This window comes from Dama dama, chromosome 27 (assembly GCF_033118175.1).
Source record: "Dama dama isolate Ldn47 chromosome 27, ASM3311817v1, whole genome shotgun sequence".
Taxonomy (NCBI): domain Eukaryota; kingdom Metazoa; phylum Chordata; class Mammalia; order Artiodactyla; family Cervidae; genus Dama; species Dama dama.
The window spans coordinates 49,281,018-49,301,893 of record NC_083707.1 but is presented as its reverse complement, the minus strand read 5'-3'; the positions used below and the strand labels follow the sequence as shown (position 1 = coordinate 49,301,893).

The 20,876-nt window shown below is 36.4% G+C and overlaps 1 protein-coding gene across 2 annotated transcripts in view; it reads left to right on the top strand.

Annotated features, from left to right (window-relative positions):
• DYM (dymeclin) overlaps positions 1–20,876 on the top strand; it is a 372,695-nt gene that overhangs the window by 16,133 nt on the left and 335,686 nt on the right. For both annotated transcript variants that reach the window (XM_061130629.1, XM_061130628.1), the window contains exon 2: positions 5,776–5,967. In XM_061130629.1, the coding sequence (XP_060986612.1) occupies positions 5,828–5,967 (140 nt within the window). In that variant the 5' untranslated portion in view covers positions 5,776–5,827. The remainder of the gene's footprint in view (positions 1–5,775; positions 5,968–20,876) is intronic.

Here is a 20,876-nt window from a genome sequence, read left to right as displayed (position 1 = left end):
TATATATATGTGTGTGTGTGTGTATATATATATACATATATATATATATATATGCATACACGCTCAGTTGCTTCAGTCACGTCTGACTCTGCGACCCCATGGATTGTAGCCCACCAGGCTCCTCTGTCCGTGGGATTCTCCAGGCAAGAATACCCAAGTGGGTTGCCATGCCCTTCTCCAGGGGATCTTACCAATGCAGGGGTCGAACCTGTGTCTCCTGTATTGATGGTGGATCCTTTATTGCTGAGCCACCAGGGAAGCCCTTATATAAATATAAATGTAAATATAAATATATGTTATATTATCCTTAAGTTTGGGCTTCCTTGGTGGCTCAGTGGTAAAGAATCTGCCTGCCATTGCAGGAGATGCAGGTTTGAGCCCTGGATCTGGAAGAGCCCCTGGAAAAGTAAATGACAACCCACTCTAGTATTCTTGCCTGGGCAGTCCCATGGACAGGGGAGCCTGGCAGTTTACATATAGTCAATGGGATCGCAAAAGAGTTGGGCATGACTTAGAAACTAAACAACAACAACAACAAATCCTTAAGTTTAAAAAATAACTCAAGTGTTCTAGGCATTCCAATCAGAGGTTGGGATAGGAGAGATCTGAAAGTAGAATCATGGAAGCCATTGGTGAACCTAGGAGAGAGGCTCAGTTATTGATATATTGAGAAAAAGAGCTGAAAGCCAGAGAAGTCTTCCGATGCACAGTGAGAGTGAAGAACAATAGGAGTTGAGGTGATTGGCTAGTGGGTTTTTGAAGTTTCAGTTTATTCTGCTTTTCATCAGTAGGGATCTTGGAGGTTCCACACACATTGAGTACAGATGATTGTGTGTGTGTATATGTTTGGAATCCTTGGCATGAATCAGATGCAGAAGAGATGCCATTGGGCATCAGTTTTCTGCTTTGCTTTCTGTGAGGGTGGGAAGCAGGTAGACCTTTCTGGCAAGAGTACCTCATGACTAGTTGTCTGCTTGGCTGAGCGTGTTCCTTGATACTGCAGCTGCCTCGGGTGCTGCCTTCACTCTCTGTTCTCAGCAGATGGTACTTTGTTGTTGCCCAGGGGAGTGAGGGTAGGGGTAACTGGGCAGGATGTCCTAGGCAGGCCTGTTGCCCCTGGGCTCTGGCCCTTTTCTGGCTGTCTGCCTCTGGGCTTGGGTTGCTATTCATACTCTTGGTGCCCTTGATTGAAGGCTCTTTTCCCTGTCCTGGATGTCATTTTTCTTTTAAGTCCATCTCCAGCTGTTTTATATTTTATAGGGATTCCTCACAGCTTTTGGTTTTCTGTGTCATTTTGAGCATGGCTGTGTAGTAATTGACAGAGTGTGTGTGTGTGCATGCACGCGTGTTATTTCTAGGGTTGGGTGAAGAAAAGAGGAGAAGGAGACATTGCATTTTGTGTTCAGTTGGCTACCTTGGTTTTCCTTGTTAACATTCTGTTCAGTCTCCTCTTACAGCTTACAGGCTTCATTCATATTGTCTCAGAGAGGTTTCGTATTGGTCCTGGGTGGAGCAGTTGTTTTCATACTTTGACCTGTCCTACCAGCTTTGAAAATAAAATTTATTTCGTATAAATCAGTAGAAAATAGGCAAAGGATATAAGCAGGTAATGGCCTCATTCACAGCACGAGAAATGAAGTGCAAATTAAAGTCATATTGAAAACTATTTTCACATATCAGTTGGTGAAGATTGAAAAGTGTGATTAAAGACTGATGACTGTGGTGTGGAGAAATAGGCATTGCTGAAGAGGGTGAAGGTTGGCAACCTCTAAGGAAGGCAGCAAGGCAGTGTAGGAAAGGGAAGATGATGTCCCCTCTCCCCTTCTGAGTTCTTAACTGAGGCCCTGTGGTAGAAGGTCAACAGGGGAGAAAAGAGAAGTTTGTTAATATACGTACCTCATGGGAGGTACCTAGGGAAAAATGAGTAGCTCCTGAGGTGACTCAATTCAGGTTTAAATACCATCTTAAAGGGGGAAGGGAAAGGGGAATATAGGCCTCTTAAGGAGAGTGGATGATTTTTAGGACGGATGAACGGGCCTCAGAAGCACAGATGAGAGATGTGATGGTTTGTGACAAAGTTTATCTCAGTGTTGTGTCAGCTTCTTGGCTTCTCTGTGATAAGTATCAGTCTTCCTTGATTGATGAAACTGATCAATTTATGACAATGGAGTTCCTTTTGGAGAGTCTGGCTTCAGGCAGAGAAGGAGGGTTCAGAAAAGGCCTCACCCTGCATTTACTGTTTTCAAGTGCCTGCAGCTCAAAATTAAGTGTCATAGTGGCGCATTTTGAGGTGGCATTTTCTGCTGCCTTTCAGCAGTCTCTACCAAAATTAGAAATCCATGGGATCTTCAACCCAGCAGTTCTGTTTCTGTGGATTTATTGTACCTATATACTGATACGTGTGTGAAATATCTTGTATACCAGATGCTAACTAGTGAGTGATTTGTAGTTTACAAAAGACCATAAATTATGTAAATGTCCGTCATTATAGGACTTATGGAATTAAAAACCAGAGTGTTACAGAGTTGTGAAAAATAAATGAAGTGCTTTATATATAGATATGTAATGATTTCTAATATATGTTAACTGGGAAGAGCAAAGAGGCATTTGTAGTGTGTTACAGTTTGTGTAAAAAGGAAAAAATATGTGTTTATGTATACACAGAAAATCTGTGGAATGACAGCCAAGAAACTAGTAATATTTTCTCTGAGTTGAGAAACTAGGTGGTTAGAAGGGATGGGAGAGAGACTTTTTACTGTATATCCATTGAACCCTGTATATTTTGTACCATGTACGTTAACTATAGTATTCAAAAAATAAAATACAAATAAGAAATCAAGTCTGACTTAAATTTTCATTAATAGACTCTATGATATTCTTATTGTTGCCTTATGAGGTGGATGGATGGAGTTTTGCTCTTTTGAAAAATTTATCATGAAGTACTTGTCTATTTAATTGAGAACGGAATGTTTTGATCTTCATTTTTTTCCTCAAGTAGTTTTATAGGCAGCATTTTACTTTCTATTTTTTTTGTTGTTGGCTGTGCTGGGCCTTTGTCACAGGGTGCAGGCGTTCCCTAGTTGGGGCACAGGGGCTTCTCCAGTTGCAGAGTGTGAGCTCTAAAGCACGGGGGCTCAGCAGTTGCGGTGCACAAACTTAGTGGCTCCCTGGCATGTGGGATCTTAGTTCCCCAGCCAGGGATGGAGCCCATGTCCTCTGCATTGGAAGGCAGATTCTTTATGTGTCTTATCTTTCATAGATAGGGTTTTCATGGACCAAAAGTTTTTAATTTTGATGGAGCTCAATTTATTGATGTTTTCCTTTATGAGTTGTGCTTTTGTGTCTTAAGTATTTCCTGACCCCAAGTCATGGTTTTCTCCTGTGTTCTTATCTAAAAGTTTTATACTTTTTAAGTTTACATTTAGATCTGTAATTCATTTTGAGTTAACTTTTGTATAACATGAAAGGTTTAGGTCAGAGTGTGACCTGTTGATACCCAGTTGTGTTAGCATCATTTTTTGAAAAAACTGTCCTTTTATTGAATTGATTTTGCATTGTTGAAAAACTCCAACTGGCTGCAGTTTGGTGGGTCCATTTCTAAGTTTTTTTGTTTTATTTATGTGTTTGTCACTGTGTCTTTGGATTTAATTCTCTTTTTTGACCAAACGTGTGAACTGTCAGTAAACATACGTAGTGATGGAAATTTGAACTTTACATTTTGGGAGCTATCAGCTTTAATAATTTATATTATAACATTAAACTGTATCCTACAAATAGATTTCCTTAAGGTTGTTAGTTGTAGGCATCATAAAAGAATACTTCACATTTTTATCACTATTAATTTAGTTATGATGTTTTTTGTGTTTTGTGTATATGTTAAAAATTTAAATTTTTAATTCCAGAAATGGAATAGTCAAGGTGAAAAATATTTAATTGAAAAATCAAAGTAATATATAGACATAGGTTAAAAATCAAATAATATGATGGACTTATGATGAAAAAACTGTACTACCCCCCTCCCCACTTGAGTCCTCTTCCTCAAAGGTGGCTACTCTCAAATCTCTGAGCTGTTGCTTCTTGTTACTTACCTCCTTATTTATAATTAATATGCTTTTACTGTTATTTTCTGATTCAGTAATTTAAAATATTTTCTAAGATTGACCTCCTACCTACTTAATGGAGGTCAGAGATTTCACATTCTTAAAATAATCTTTTTTAGTGTTTATTTTTATTTACTTGGCTGTGCCGGGTCTTAGTTGTGGCATGTGGGAGTAGTTCCCTGACCAGGGATGGAACCCATATTCCTTGAATTGGAAGTTCAGAGTCTTAGCCACTGGACCACCAGGAAAGTCTTGATTTCACATTCTTAAGCCACCACTCTCATTTCTTTTTCTGGCATTTCCCTAGTATAGTTATTACCTCACAATTTTTGGTTTAGTCTTTATATTACAGTGATTGCGTAAATATTCATAACCTGAAATGAGTTATACCCTGTGACTATACAAACTTTTGTTGAACAATGTTTTTTTCCCCCAGAATATGTAATTAAATCATATACTTGTGTTCTGAGTAACTGTCATTCCTTGCCCCCTTCCTTCCATATTCTCTGGTATTTTAAAACTCTCCTGAATAAGGTCGGACACATCAGGTGACCTATATCAGTTCTGTGTTTTCTTTCTTCCCCAGGAGGTCAGTGGGCCATGCTGACCCTTGTTCCAGCTGTTGCACAGCTCTTGACCTGTAATTTCTCTTCACCTATCTTGTGTTGAATCCTGTTTGCTCAATTCTGTGTCTTCATTTTTCTTGGTTTATTTCCTCATACCAAAATTTTCCAGTAGCTTCAAATGGGTGCATGGGAGATTTTTGGGTGTTGGCAAATCTAAAAATGCTGTTCCACCTTCATACTCTCTGGGAGCTTTTGGCTAGGTATAGAATTCTAGGTAAATTTTTTTTTTCTTAATTTAAAGGCATTGCTTCCCTATCATCTAGCTTCCAGTATTGCTGCTGTGAGATTAAGAAACCAGTTTTTTTCTTTTTAAGAATTAATGTATAAGACAGGAATAGAGGGTAATGAAACAAGACCTTTGTATCTCTTCTCCTTTTCCAGCAAATCTAAACAATAATCTGTTTCTATTCCTTTCCATTTTCTTTTTAGAAAGTATTTATGCCACTGAAGGCTCCCCTTTCCTCAAGCAATAACATTATATGAAAGCATTCTTCTGATTTTGCTTTGTATTTTCCCATATGTGTTTTAATACTTGTAGTAGCTATGAATATATCCATAATATTGTTTGTACATTTTAAAGTCATATAAATGGGGCCTTCCCTGGTGGTCCAGTGGCTTAAGACTTTGAGATCCCAATGCAGGGGGCCCGGGTTTGATCCCTGGTCAGGGAACTAGACCCCACTTGCCACAACTAAGAATTTGCATGCCACAACGAAGATCGAAGATCCTGCATGCTGCAACTACAACCTGGTGCAGCCAAATTAAAAAAAATATATATATATAAAATAAAAATAAAGTCATATAAATGAAATTATGCCATGTCATTATTCCATAGCTTTCTTTAAATAAATATTTTTGAGATGTGCGCATGTTGGTAATTGTAGATCTAGTTAATTCATTTTCACTAGTGTATTGTATCCCATTAAAAAAATAAAGGGAGGTATGATTTTTTTTAAAAGTAGGTTTATAGTTTCTTATATTTAGGTCATGGGTAGGAAAATTATGACAATTATTTTGAGCACGTTTGAAATTTTTTTTATTCTTTACAGGTTGTTTTGTGGAAATGAAGGTTTAAGGACAGGTTATCCAACAGATTAAAAGATGGGATCAAACAGTAGCAGAATTGGTGATCTTCCTAAAAATGAGTACTTGAAGAAGTTATCAGGCACAGAATCTGTCTCTGAGAATGATCCGTTCTGGAATCAGCTTCTGTCATTTTCTTTCCCTGCACCAACAAGCAGGTAAGAGGTAACTTGGAAATTGAAAATTTGTATTGAGGGCCACATAAACTTGTGTGGTATACTGATTTTTGAAAAAAATTTTTATTTTATTGTTCTCTTTCTCCATTTGTTGTACATGTACTCGTAGAAAACCCAAAAGTTATGAAAAGGAGGAAATAAGTTTTTGTCTTTCTTTTCCCCCACTCAGCCATCTCCTTTCTCCAGAGATGATTCCTGGTAGCAGTTTCTTTTGAATCCTTCCAGAAATAGTAAAGCCATATATTTCATGTAGTTTTACAAGACTGTTTAAAGACAAATGCTAGCATACCACACATACCTTGCTTTTTTCTTCTTGCTTGTTGTCCTTGCTTTTTTCCCCACAGTTAATATGTACCTGCCTTATTCTTTTAAGTGACTGCAGAGTATCAATGTGTGCTCAGTAGTTCAGTTGTGTCTGACTCTTTGTGACCTCATGGGGTGTAGCCTGCCAGCCTCCTCTGTCCATGGGATTCTCCAGGCAAGAATACTGGAGTGGGTTGCCAGTCCCTTCTCCAAGGGATCTTCCCAACCCAGGGATCAAACCAGTGTCTCCTTCATTGCAGGCAGATTCTTTACTGCTGAACCCTTGGGGAAGTACCAAGAGTATCCACAGATTATATGAAGTCAGTTTTTTATTGGTGAACGTTTAGCTTGTTTCCAATATCTTCTTATAACAGATAATGCTGCATGCATAATTTCTCATGCATACAAGTAAATTTCTAGCATAAATTCCTCAAAGTAGAATTGCTGGGTCAGAGTGTATGTGCATTTGTAATTTTGGTAGATATTACCAAACTGCTTCATGGAAGTTGTACTGATATGTACTTCTACCATCAACATCTGAGAAGGTCTGCTTTCCCCCCCTTTTATCAGTTTAATGCATTTTTAGACTCTTCGGCCTTTGCCATTTTGGCAGGTGAAAACCAGTATTTCCTTTTTAACTATTATAAAAACTGACCAACATATAACTATGTAGAGTGACTAGAATGTTGAATTGCCATTATTCAGTATGTAGATTTTAAGGATTTTAATTTATTTTTAATAGTTTTATTATGATAGACTGAATGATGGCCCCCTAAAGATATCTGTGGCCTAGTCCCTGAAATCTTTGACTATGATGATATGTTGTAGCATGTATCAGTATTTCATTCATTTTTATTCCTGAGTAAGGTTCATTTATATGAATATATAATCATTTGTTTATCTATTCATCAGTTAACAGCCATTTGGATTATTTCCATATTTACTTCATCTATATTTTAAAGTATTCTAAAGTAAAGTAAAATGCAGACGTTTTCTTTATAATCATAATACCATTATCACATCTTAACTATCACAAAATTAACAGTAATATCACACAAAATAGCAATAGTTTCAGTTACCCAGTCCTTCTTAAAATTTCGCTAGTTGTTTTGTAGTTTGTTTTTTACAATTAGGAAATAAATAAGGTGTATACATTGCATTTGGTAGTTATATTTCTTGAATGTCTTTAATCTCGAATAGAGGTATATATTTCCCAATTCCTGCCACTGTTTTTTTTTTTTTCCCATATGCCTATGCCGTTCAGTTTTTCTTTTTTTCTTTTAAGAAACTGGGTAAGTTTTTCTGTAGACTGTTTCCTCCTTCTAGATCTACCTGACTACTACTTATATTTTGTTTTGTGTTTTTTATTTGAATTTTCTATAAATTGAACATCAGATTAAAGATGATAAAATTTGGGTTAAACATTTTTGGTAAAAGTAATTCATAAATGATGCTAGGTGCCTTATATTGTATTCCATTAGGATACAGAAAATGTGCAGTCTTAATCAGTTATCATGCTAAGACTGACAGGTTTGGTTGTGTTTTAGCATCCATTGATGATTTTGGTTCCAATCACCTATTTCATAAGAGATTACAAAATGGTATTATTTTTAATTTGGTCATTCCTTATGCATTTATTAACTGGAATTCTCCTGTAAAGGAGTGCTTTCATGAATTAAGTTACAGTAAAACATAGTTTTTACTATATTATTAATAAGGGGAAACAATTCTTTTCTTCTACTGATTTTCAGTAATGAAAATGGTACAATGGTTACAACTTAGTCTGTATTTCTCCTCTCCCTGACCCTAGAGTTGGAAGGGCTATCTCTCTGTCTTTTGCCTATGAATTAAATATATATATATGTAAAATGTATGTATATGTGTTATCCTTCAACAATCAAGGTTATGTTTATTTTCATGTTTGAGGATTTAGGATTATTGGTATTTACTTTTTGTGAATTGTTTAGATATTTTGGCAATACATTTTGATTTCTGAGTTTTAGATATAATTGGATTGGACTCTACAAGGTTGACATAGTGTACAGTTTTGTGATAATGTGAGTTAGTTGTATATTATGGGAAGTGGCTACATGTTACTGCTTCAGAGATCCTTGGAAAATTAAAGGTGGTTGTGGATTGATGAGAGAGGTCAAACTGAAGATGAGCTATAGTATCAGTACATTTTGAAATCATTTCCTTAATCTTCAAGGAATTATCATTGAGTATCTCTGCTCATGTTGTAATAAGACTTAGAGAAAAAAGAGCGTATAAAGAGAATATTATTTATTATTCAAAATAAATTTTCTTTTCACTTTTGTAAACTGTACTACAATCCATTTGTGCTCTGCCAAAAGACATTAAAGAAGCCTTACCTGAGCTCACGTGTGCGGAGCATCTGGCAAGGTCTTTCCTTGTGGTGGTTGTGTGAGAGCAGAGTATGAACTGCAACAGCTGGAGTCATGGTAGGACAGGCATTTAGGAAGTTTTGGCCCCTCTTTGACTATTAGCTGAAAGAAGTACAGCTGAAACTGTAACCATAGGAGACATTATGCTTCCAGAAAAAACTACAAGGAAAAGCACTGCAAGCAATGATAGTAGCTGTTGGATAAAGTTCTTCTCCCAGAATATGGAGGCACAAGAGTAGTTCTAGACGATGAGGATTCTTTCTTATTTAGAGACAGATAAAATTTGAATGGAAAAGAAAAAATTAATAATAGCTAAAGTGCTCTTTAGAAGGAAAGGAGGAAGAAGATTGTGTATGTGTGTGTGTACTTGATTTATGCAAAGCTGGCACTTCAGAGCACTGGGAAAAGGATGAATTTCTAAGCAATAGTGGTGGGAATAAATTGTTAGCCATTATTGTCTATTTCTTGACTTGTGCTGGTACCTTGCAGTTTGAATTATTATGGCTTTATAGTTTGTTTTGCTAATTATTGCTTTTTCTGAAAGATCCTTTGCTGTTCTCATTTATTCTTCATATCAGATTTTTCTTAATCCATCCTCATTTATAAAGGAATCTTAGAGAAAAAGCTATAAAGTGAGTAAACTGTACATTACAGAGGAGGGATAGCTAGTCAAAATATCCAGAAAAGCTTTGTACATGGTGGTGCATGTGCTTTTGTCACTTTGTTTGAAGTTCCTCTTTCCTCTCCCCTGCCCTCAGCTCCTCAGTGCTAGTATTTGGTATGTGACCTGTAGAATGTTAACATTGAGCAGGCCTTGAGGTGGAAGGTGCCACCTCATTGATAGTCAGGGATTACTTATTTTATGAATTTTTCAACTCTAAGATGAATATCTGTAGGGAAGACTCTGAATCCAAACATTTCTGAGATTGCTCACTCCTGGAATTCCTTGGATCCCATATGTGCTTTCCTCAAGTGCAGCCAAAAATCGATGTCTGCCAGTTGTTTTTAGAAGCACTAAGTCCTTTAGGACTAATCTAATCTTTCCTTACTATAAACTGTTTTTGACACCAGGGTAGCAAGATTTTGTTATAGTTTCCAGGCATGGTTGAAAAATGTTCAGATTCTTCAATAGTTTTCAACTTTTCACCTTATTAAAATTCCTTGTGAAACAAAGGTGTGAGGTAAAATCAAGATTAAATATAGAGTAAATTTTAAGTATTATACTGCTTGTTTTTCTTAATAAAGTGTTTTAAAATTATTTATATGACTGATTTCATACTAAAGTGAAAAGGGAAAGTGTTCATTGCTTAATCATGTCTGACTCTTGTGACCCCATGAACTGTAGTCTGCCAGACTCCTTAGTTCATGGAATTCTCCAGCAAGAATACTGGAGTGGGTAGCCATTCCTTTCTCCAGGGAATCTTCCTGACCCAGGAATCAAACCCAGGTCTCCTACATTGCAGGCAGATTCTTTACCACCTGAGCCACTAGGGAAAATATAGCAATGAAATAAAAAACTGCAGAGCTAAAGACAGAGGTAATAAAATCATCTTTGTCTGCAGTAAATAATTATGAGATACATGTAACAGAGTTGTAAAATGTGATGTCCAAACACTAAGCTATATATGTATATAGTTACATATAAACCTTATGGTAGCCACAGACCAAAAATCTGTAATAGATACACACGCACAAAGAGAAAGGCATCCAAACATAACACCACAGTTAGAAGAGAGGAGAAGAACTACAAAAACTACCAGAAAATGATGAACAAAATGGCAATAAGTACATACCTATCAACAATTACTTTATAAATAGACCACATGCTCCAATCAAAAGACAGAGTGGTGGAATGGATACACAAGCGAGACCCATCTATGTGCTGCCTGCAAGAGATTCATTTCAGAAGGATGGAAAAGTTTTCCCATGCAAATGGAGACAGAAAGCAGGGATAACAATACTTATATCAGACAAAATAGACCAAAGACTGTAATGAGAGACATTACATAATGATCAAATGATCAGTACAACAAGAAGATATAACAGTTTTAAGTACATATATATATTTGTACCTAATATAAGAACAAATAAATACATAAAGCAGTTAACCAACATAAAGGGAAAAATTAACAGTAACACAGGAATAGTGGGAGACTTTTAACACCCCACTTACATCAGTGGACAGATCAGACAGAAAATTTGTAAGGAAACTCTGGTCCAAATGACACATTAGACCAGATGATTGATACATATATATACATACACACGTACATCCATACATATAAACATTCCATCTAAAAGCATGAGAATACAGACTCAAGTGCACATGGAACGTTCTCCAGGATAGATCACATGCTAGGCCACAGAATAAGTCTTAGTAAATTTAAGAAGATTGAAATCGTATCAAGCAATATGAGACTACAGATCAGTTATAAGAAGAAAGAAAACTACAGAAAACTCCAAATGTATGGAGGGTAAACAATATTCTACTAAACTCTCCAGCCCTGTCCATTTTATTGGCATATAATTGTTCATAGTAATCTCTTATAATCCTTTGTATTTCTGTGCTATCAGTTGTAATTACCTTTTCATTTCTAATTTATATGAGTCCTCTTTTTCTTGGTGAGTCTGGCTAAAGGTTTATCAGTTTTATTTATTTTTTCAAACAATCAGCTCTTAGTTTCATTGATCTTTTCTGCTGCTTTAGCCTCTGTTTCACTTATTTCTGCCCTGATCTTGATTGCTTCTTTCCTTTTTACTAACTTTGGGTTTTGCTTCTTTTTATAATTCATTTAGGCATAAGGTTAGATTGTTTGAGACTTTTGTTGTTTCTTGGGGTAGGCTTTTATCTCTATGAACTTCCCTCTTAGAACTGCTTTTGTTGCATCCCATAGGTTTGGGATCATTGTGTTTCTTTTTTCATTTGTCTCCAGGTTTTTTTTTTTTTCTCTTTGATTTCTTTAGTTACCTAGTAGTTACTCAGTAGCATATTGTTTACTGTCTACACCTTTGAGGTTTTCTGTTGGTTTTTTTTTTCCTTGTAACTATCTCTAGTCTGATATTGCTTGATACGATTTCAAGAAAAAATGGATTAATTCCTAGGATATTCAATCTTGCAAGACCGAATTAGGAATAAATAAAGAATATGAGCAGACTGGTTACCAGTAATGAAATTGAATCAATAATCAAAATGCTCCCAAAAAACAAAAGTCCAGGACCAGATGGCTTCACAGGTGAGTTCTCCCAAACTTTTAAGGAAGAAATAACACCTACTCTTCTCAAGCTATTCCAAAAAACTGCAGAGGAAGGAACACTTTTGAACTCATTCTGTGAGACCAGTGTCACCCAGATACCAAAAGCAGATAAAGACCACACACAAAAAAGAAAATTACAGGCTAATAACTGATGCAAAAATTATCAACAAAATATTAGCAAACTAAATTCAGTAATACATTAAAAGGATCATACAGCATGATCAGTTGGGATTCATCCCAGGGATGCAAGGATGATTCAGTATCCACAAATCAATAGGATATACCATATTAACATATTGAAGACTAAAGCATATGATCATCTCAGTAGATGCAGAAAAACTGACAAAAATTCAACATACATTTATGATTAAAAAAGAAAAAGAAACCCTCAACAAAGTGTAGATATAAAGCAAACATACCTCAGTATATGACAGGCCCACATCTAACATCATACTCTGTGGTGAAAAATTCAAAGCATGCTCTACGATCAGGAACAAGACAAAGCTGTCCACTATTGTCCACTATTTTGTTCAACACAGTATTGGAAGTCCTAGCCAGAGCAGTCATACAAGAAAAAGAAATTAAAGGAGTCCAACTTGGAAAGGAAGAAGTAAAACTGTCACTCTTTGCAGATGACATGATACTATGTATAGAAGATTCTAAAGACACCACCAGAAAACTACTAGAACTAATCAATGAGTTCAGTAAAGCTGCAGGTTACAAAATTAGTATACAGCAATCTGTTGTGTTTCTGTACACTAACAATGAACTATCAAATAGAAATTAAGAGAATAATCCTATTTAAAATTGCATCAAAAATATTTGGGAATAAATCTAAACAAGGAGGTAAAAGATGTATACTCAGAAAACTATAAGATGCTGATGGAAGAAATTGAAAACAGCACAAACAAATGCAAAGGTATACCCTGCTCAGAGATTGGAAGAATTAATACTGTTTAAAAGACCACACTCCCAAAGGCATTCTATAGATGTAGTGCAATCCTTATCAAAATACCAATGGCATTTTCTATGGAAACACACAAGACACTAAAGAGCCAAAATATCTTGAGAAAGAACAACAAAACTGGAGATATCACGTGCTCTGATTTCAAACTATACTACAAAACTACAGTGATCAAGATAGCATGTTACTGGCACAAAAACAGACACAAATCAGTGGAACAGAATTGAGAACCTAGAAATAAACCCATACACTTAAGTTCAGTTAGTCTACAACAGAGGAGGCAAGAATATACAGTAGAGAAAAGAAAATCTCTTCAGGAAGTGGTGCTGGTAAGACTGGACAGCTACATGTAAAAGAATGAAATTAGAGCATTCTTTAACACTGTATACAAAAATAAAATTGATTAGTTACTTGACATAAGACCTGAAACCATAAAACTCCTAGAAGACATGGGTAGTATATGCTCTTTGACACTGCTGTTAGCAGTATATTTTGTGTATGTCTCCTCAGGCAAGGGAAACAAAAGCACAAATAGACTAGTGGGACTCCATCAAACCAAAAAGCTTTTGTAGAGCAATGGAAACAATTGAGAAAATGAAAAGGCAGTCTACGGAATGGGTGAAGATGTTTGCAAATGATCTATCAGATGAGGGATTAATATCCAAAATGAATAATATGATGAGGGATTAATATCCAGAAAGAACTCATACATCTTAACATTAAAAAAAAAAAGCAATCAGATTAAAAAAAATGGGTAGAGAACCTGGATACACATTTTTCCTAAGAAGGCATACAAATAGCCATTGGACACATGAAAAGATATTCAGTACCACTGATCATCAGGGAAATGCAAATGAAAACCACAGTGAGATACTACTTCACATTGTCTGACTCTTTGCAACTTCATGCTGGACTGCAGCATGCCAGGCCTCCCTGTCCATTACCAACTCCTGGCGTTTACTGAAACTCATGTCTATTGAGTCAGTCAAAAAGACAACAAATACGTGTTGGTGAGGATCTGGAGAAAAGAAAACCCTTGTGCACTGTTGGCAGGAATGTAAATTGGTAAAGTCAAACTGTGGTGCTGGAGAAGACTGTTGAGAGTTCCTTGCACTGCAAGAGCAAACCTGTCAGTCCTAAAGGAAATTACCCCTGAATATTCATTGGAAGGACTGATGCTGAAGCTGAAGCTCCAATACTTTGGCCACCTGAGACAAAGAGCCGACTCACTGGAAAAGACCCTGATGCTGGGAAAGATTGAAGGCAGGAGGAGAAGGGGATGACAGAGGATGAGATGGTAGGATAGCATCACTGACTCAATGGACATGAGTTTGAGCAAACTCTGGGAGAAGGTGAAGGACAGGGAAGTCTGGTGTGCTGCAGTTCATAGGGTTGCAAGAGTCGGACACAACTTAGCAACTGAACAACAACAAAGTCACTATGGAAAAAAGCATGGAGTTTCCGCAAAACATTAAAAATAGAACTACCATACAGTCCAGCTATTGCCCTTCTGGGTATTTTTCCAAAGAAAAAGAAAATGAGATACATGAACACCTATGTCCATTGCAGCATATTTACAATAGCCAAGATATGGAAGAGACTGAAGTGTCTATTGATTGCTGAACATATCAGACTTCATATAGCCATTTACTTTTACCATTTGGATTGCTTCCAGTGTTTTCCTATTACATATAATACACCAGTAGCCTTATATGTACGGTAGAAGTGATTTCTATCCTGTGAGTAAAGGATGGTAAAATGACTTCCATTAATTCTCCCAGTTCATGTTGGCAGGGCATGAGAAACAAGTGTTAACAGATCAGGAAGAGACTTTATGGAGCACTAATAGTGCTCCCACACGTATTTCTTATTTCTTGAAAACTGATAAGGCTGGTCACATGTGGTGGCCTGGCAGCTTGGAGAGTCCTTTGACCACAGAGGACTGACTGGAAAGATCAAAATCTGTCCACATGTCACCCATTTTTGGTACACTTGTTAGAAAACTGGGGATTAGAATTGTGATTCCTTGTGGGTTCTTGTTAAGTGGATTTGATGAAAGCATTATTTTAAGGAGTTTTCTTTGGGGTAAGTGAGTGGTAGATTGAAAAGTCAACAAACATTTACTAACACGCCAGGCACCGTTTTGTGGTACATGCACTCTAGTGATAGAGACAAACAAGTTAACTAAGTAAAATGCAGTATTTAGAATATTAGAACATGAAAATAAAGGAAGAAAAGTTGAAAGATGTGAAAGGGAGACTAAAATATGAGGCAACTTTGATACTTCACAGTTTAAACTTCACACATTGTAATAAAGAAAAAAATTGATGTTGATTAAGAATAGACATGCACAATTGGACTATGTCTAAATGCTATTTCTTGACTTTGCAATCCACAGATTTGCAGTAAATCCCTAAATGTTTTTCATGTAATATATAAACAACAAAGATATGAAACAGATATTTAAAAACCGATAACTACATCTCAGCTAAAAAAAGGATGCTTTCTAAAACTGTTTTTGTTTAGTTGCTAAGTCATGTCCGACTCTTTCATGACCCCATGGACTGTATAGCTTTCTAGGCGTCTCTTTCCATGGGATTTCCCGGGCAAGAATACTGGAGTGGATTGCCAAAAGCTTTTATTTTAAATTGATATTTGATTACAGCATTAACACTGAATGAGCTTAGCTTTCTAGATTTGAGAGCAGTGCTGAGCAGTGTAGTGATACTTTGTATGCTTACCAAGAATGAGAATCATTTTGCCAAAAAGTGGACAAAGTGTAGAGAATAGAAATAGCAGAATATGATCGGGGGAGCATAGATTTTGGAGTCAGACTGAATTTGTCTTGCACCTCAGCTCTGCTGCTTATTAGCTTTGTGAATTTAGAGTGTGTGCATGTGTGTTCAGTCCTGTCCGACTCTTTGTGACCCCGTGGACTGTAGTCCATCAGACTCCTCTGTCCATGGGATTCTCCAGGCAAGAGTACCAGGGTATGTTGCTGTTTTCTCCTCCAAGGGATCTTCCCAATTGAGGGATCAAACCCAAATCCCTTGCGCCTCCTGTGCTGGCAGGTGATTCTTTACCGTTGAGCCCTGGGAAGCATAGGCAAACCCCTTAATCTCACTGAGCTTGTTGACGCTTCTGTAAAATGGCAATGATATTACCTACCATGTGTATTTGTAAGGAGGAGAAAAACCATAATGCACATAAACTGACTTTCCTCTTCTTTCCCATTAATTTAAGAAATCAAGGGCTCTGTCTTGAGAGTTACTCTAAAATACTTGAGGGTTGAAAATAAGCAGCACAGATTTAACCAATTTTCTTATGACTGTTTTATTCTCTGATTGAAAATTGTATGACTTTTTTGAATTAATCGTTCAACTTTTTTAAAAATTAGGCCAAACACAGAGTGTAGTAATATTTGTTAGTGTCCTTTTTATTTTAGAAACCTTTATTGCATAATGAAAATTGTATTATATATACTGAGCACTAGATGGTGCTCAAATAAGGCAAGAAGGCAGCTTTTGGCACAGTCACACAATCACTAAGCTCATTTTTTCTCAGTACCAAAGTAATTTAATGCATGTTCATTTTTAGTACCTTTAAATACAGAAAAGCTCAAGGAACGCAAAAAAAGATAAAAATAATACTAATCTGAAGTAACCATTATTGACTTTTGGTGTATATCTTGTCAGTTCTCTCATTTAAAAATGTTTGCACCATATTCCACATGTTGTTTCTTTAGCTCACATATTCCTCATGTCATTGTTTTCACATCACATAATTTTAAGTGATTATAGAATGTTTTGTCTTATAGATGTCCATAATTTACATCATTGAACATTTTGGTGGTTTCATATCTTTTTTAATTAAGTGTAAAGCTGTGATGAACGTCACTGCAGTCAAATCTTTGTGCTGTCCCTAACTGTGTATCAGGGCTTCCCTGGTAGCTCAGATGGTAAGAATCAGTCTGCACTGCAGGAGACCCCGGTTCGATTCCTGGGTCAGGAAGAACCCCTGGAGAAGGGATAGGCTACCCACTCTGGTACTCTTGGGCTCCCCTTGTGGCTCAGCTGGTAAAGAATTCGCCTGCAATGCGGGAGACCTGGGTTTGATCCCTGGGTTGGGAAGATCCCCTGGAGAAGGGAAAGGCTACCCACTGCAATATCCCAGCCTGGAGAATTCCATGGACTGTATAGTCCCTGGGTTCCCAAAGAGTTGGACATGACTGAGTGACTTTCACTTTCACTAACTATGTAACTAGAGTGAGTTTTTAGTAGTTGATTTGCTGGTAAAACATTTTTTTTTTTTTTTTAATCACACAAATCTTTCATTGTATAAAAGTTAGAAAATACAGAAACAAAAGGGAAAGTAATAGTGTATCCTGATCACATAGAGATAACCACTTTTGATATTTTGGTATGTTTTTCCATACTTAAAATGTTTATTTGGTTGCATTGGGTCTTATTGCGTCATGTGGGGTCTTTGGTTGTGGTGTGTCAGGTCAGTAGTTGCGGCATGTGGGCTGTCTTACTGTATGCCTCCCGTTTGGTAGGCACTGTTTTTAAGGGCTGGAAACTTTGTAGTGAACATGAGGGACGAGGTTCCTGTCCTCATGCAGCTTAAATTTTAGTGGAAGAGATGGACACTAAACAAGTAAAGAAATGAATGCAGAAAGTCATTTCTGAAAAATGAAGCAGAGCAAGCTCATGGAGAGTAGTTGAATGCGAGCAAATGCCGGTGGGAGATTTCTTTAGCCAGAGGGTCTTGGGGAAGCAGCATTTAAGCAGATGTGAATGAAATCAGGGAGCCCTGCATGTTCTGGGGAAAGAGTATTCCATCAGGTGGAAGGAACAGCAAGTGTAACCGACTTGAGGCAGGACTATATCTGCATGTTAGACGAATAGCAGAAAGGCCAGTGTGGCAGAGCAGTGAGCGAGGAAACAAATGACATAAGGACTTCTGGCCATGGCGAAGACTTTTTGTGCTGTGTGGTATTCCAGAGACGAGCATGCTTTCATGTTGGTATTTGGGAATTTAGTCTGGTCTGCTGTAATTCATGAACTCTCCTATAATGTGGAAAGGTTTTACTCACATAGTTTGTTTATTGTGGTATCATTTACATAATATAAAGCTTATCATTTTAGCCATTTTTCTTTTCAGTTTAGCCATTTTTAAGTGTATGATATGGTGGCATTAAGTACATTCCCAATGTTTTACGGTGATCACTGCTCTCCATTTCCAGAACTTTCCATCATCTCAAACAGAAACTATACACATTAAACTCCCTATTCCCCCACTTCCGAGACCATGGTAATCTGTACTCTGCTTTTTGTCTCTGTGAATTTGCCTATGCTCGGTGCCATGTATAAATGGAATTATTTAATATTTATCCTTTTGTGTCTGGCCTTTTTCACTTAGCATAATATTTTCAAGGTTCATTCATGTTGTAGTTAGCACACATCAGAATTTCCTTTCTTTTTAGGGTGAATAATATCCATTGTATGTATTTCCCTCATTGCATAATGTTTTTTAAAATATCAGTTTGTTGTACTTTTTATATTTCTTTTAAATAAATGCCTTTCATTTCTCTTCCACATTGTTAGGTTCTGGTTCTCTCTTTTGATTTTCTTTTTTCAGGGATCCTCTTTGCATTATAAAGAATATGTTCATTCTCCGAAGAGACTGGACTGATGTAAACAAGAGTGTTAATTTAGCAGTTATTTATTGAGTATGTGCTCTATGCCCGGTGCTGGGCATAGAGCCCAGCCTTAGGTGGGTTTCCTCATCTGGTTCTCACATCACGTCTGTGAAGTTGGTACTTTTAATATTCCTGCTTGTCAGAAAACAGTCTTGGGAAGGTTTTCCCAGGTCACATGGCTAGTAGCTAGCATGGACAAGATTCAAACCAGCTTTATGTATCTTCAAAGATGAATTCTGTTGGGTATCATGCTACATGGTCTCCATTGGGAAGTGTAGATTGATTGCTGTCTGAACTTCAAATAATGGCTGAAGAGATGCAACGTGAACTTAGAGATGCTCATCTTCAAGAAAAGAATCCCCAGGTTTATATACTCACGGTTTCAAGCACTTTCAGAGTGAGGTTTGTAACAACACATACTTTGTTTGAGTGCCATTATTTACAATATGAATGTAATAAATATATTATTTACAATTAATATTGATGGATAACCTTGCCTCAAGTGGAGTATGTCTTCTCTAAGGGGAGCTGCTAGAATGAGCCTTTCTCAGAATTTCTTGATCTGTTTCCGCAATTGAGAAACAGGAAAAGAGACTTTTACTAAATTAGGTCACAAGTTTTTAACTGACAGAAACGTAAGCGATAGTACATTTTTTTTCTTTGAATTTTTGATGCCTGTCTCTGCTTTCATATTTTTATTCTCTTTGGCCCACTTTATGTACAATTTTATTAGAGCTTCTCAAGTTGAAACAATCTCCTCTGTCATTAAGGTGGGCCTGGGATAACTCCTAAACCGTTGCCTAAACTCTGGTTTTTTCATCATATGTTCACTTGAATGGTGACCAAGATAGTGTACTTGGCCATTTTTCTAAGGGAATAAATAATTTGAGACTTTTTTTGCATCTTATTTTCCCAAGTTGAGGAACTGAAAGAAGTTCAGTTTTTACATCTTGAGTCAAAACCTTTGTTCCCCTTTGTTTTATTTATATACTTTTCCATGCAGAATCATTTGAAAAGACACTTGAGCTTGTATAGGGTTGATTGCTCCCTTAAACTAAAAGCTTAAGTGGGGGAAGACAACTAATACTGTTCAAAGCATTAAAATAAGGGAGAAAATGAGTTTTGCTCCAAGTGTACCCTTCTTTCCTCTTCTCACTGCTTTGGTTGGAATCTGAATTTTTAAGTCATTTTTTCTGTTGCTTTCTTGAGGAGAAAAATTGCTGTATGGTCTTGCTGGTAGTTGCTGAAATTTTTACATTTTAATAGTTATGGTTTCTTTCATTTTGGCAGTTGAATGACAGCATATAGGAGTGTCTGTGAATCACATGAATATAAATACTTTTTGGTTCTACTTGGTGCATTAAAAAGTGCTTATAATAATCTTATATACAGTTTTTATCCTTTGACTTTTTCCTGTGAATAGACTCTTTTAAAACCTTAACGTTCCCACAGTTGAACCACTGAATGGGCTGTCTTGTTAGTTTTATGAATGATTTCCGTAATTCTTTCTTTGCTAAGGTAAGGGGGGAAATATCTTTAGAAGTGCTTCTATGCTTTTCTGAATGGTTACTTGCTGATTTTACTTAGGTTGTGTCTTAAGCTGACAAACATACAGTCTGTTGGAGAATGTATGTTGTGGGCTGAAAATGACACTATTAATATAAAGTGTCAACTTTGACATCATTTTATAGTGGAATTTTCAGTGAAAAAGACTTACGAATTTCCATGTTTATTTTATGAACCTCATAGCTACTTAAATTGTTTAGCAAATCAGTGTCAGAAATCTGTGAGTAAATCTTCCCTCTACAATTTTCTGCCCATCTGCTTTTCATTAAAAGATTTGAACTGTGAGTTTCTCAATCATCTTTAGTTATTGAGATTCATATATGAGATTGGTGTGCTTAAAAGCAAAATAAAACCAGTCTGAATTACTGAAAGTTGTGAGTTAGGGAATATGTAATTTAAAATTTCATACCAAACTACAGTGTATGATTTCCTAGCTATTAAGAAAATGATCTATCATCTTACCACTTTCCTTATTAAGACTTAATTTTTCTGTTTTCTTTTACTTCTTTGTCATTCACATACTTTTTAAATGTTTTAAATCATAACAGAGATAATTTTTATAATGGATAATACATCTATGACAACTTCATTTAGGTATATATGGAAACTCTGATTAGTTACTTGTAATGTTCTAGGTTGATGTTATGTGGGTTTGCCTTAATAAAAATGTAGCTAAATATTCATATTGAAAGTGTATT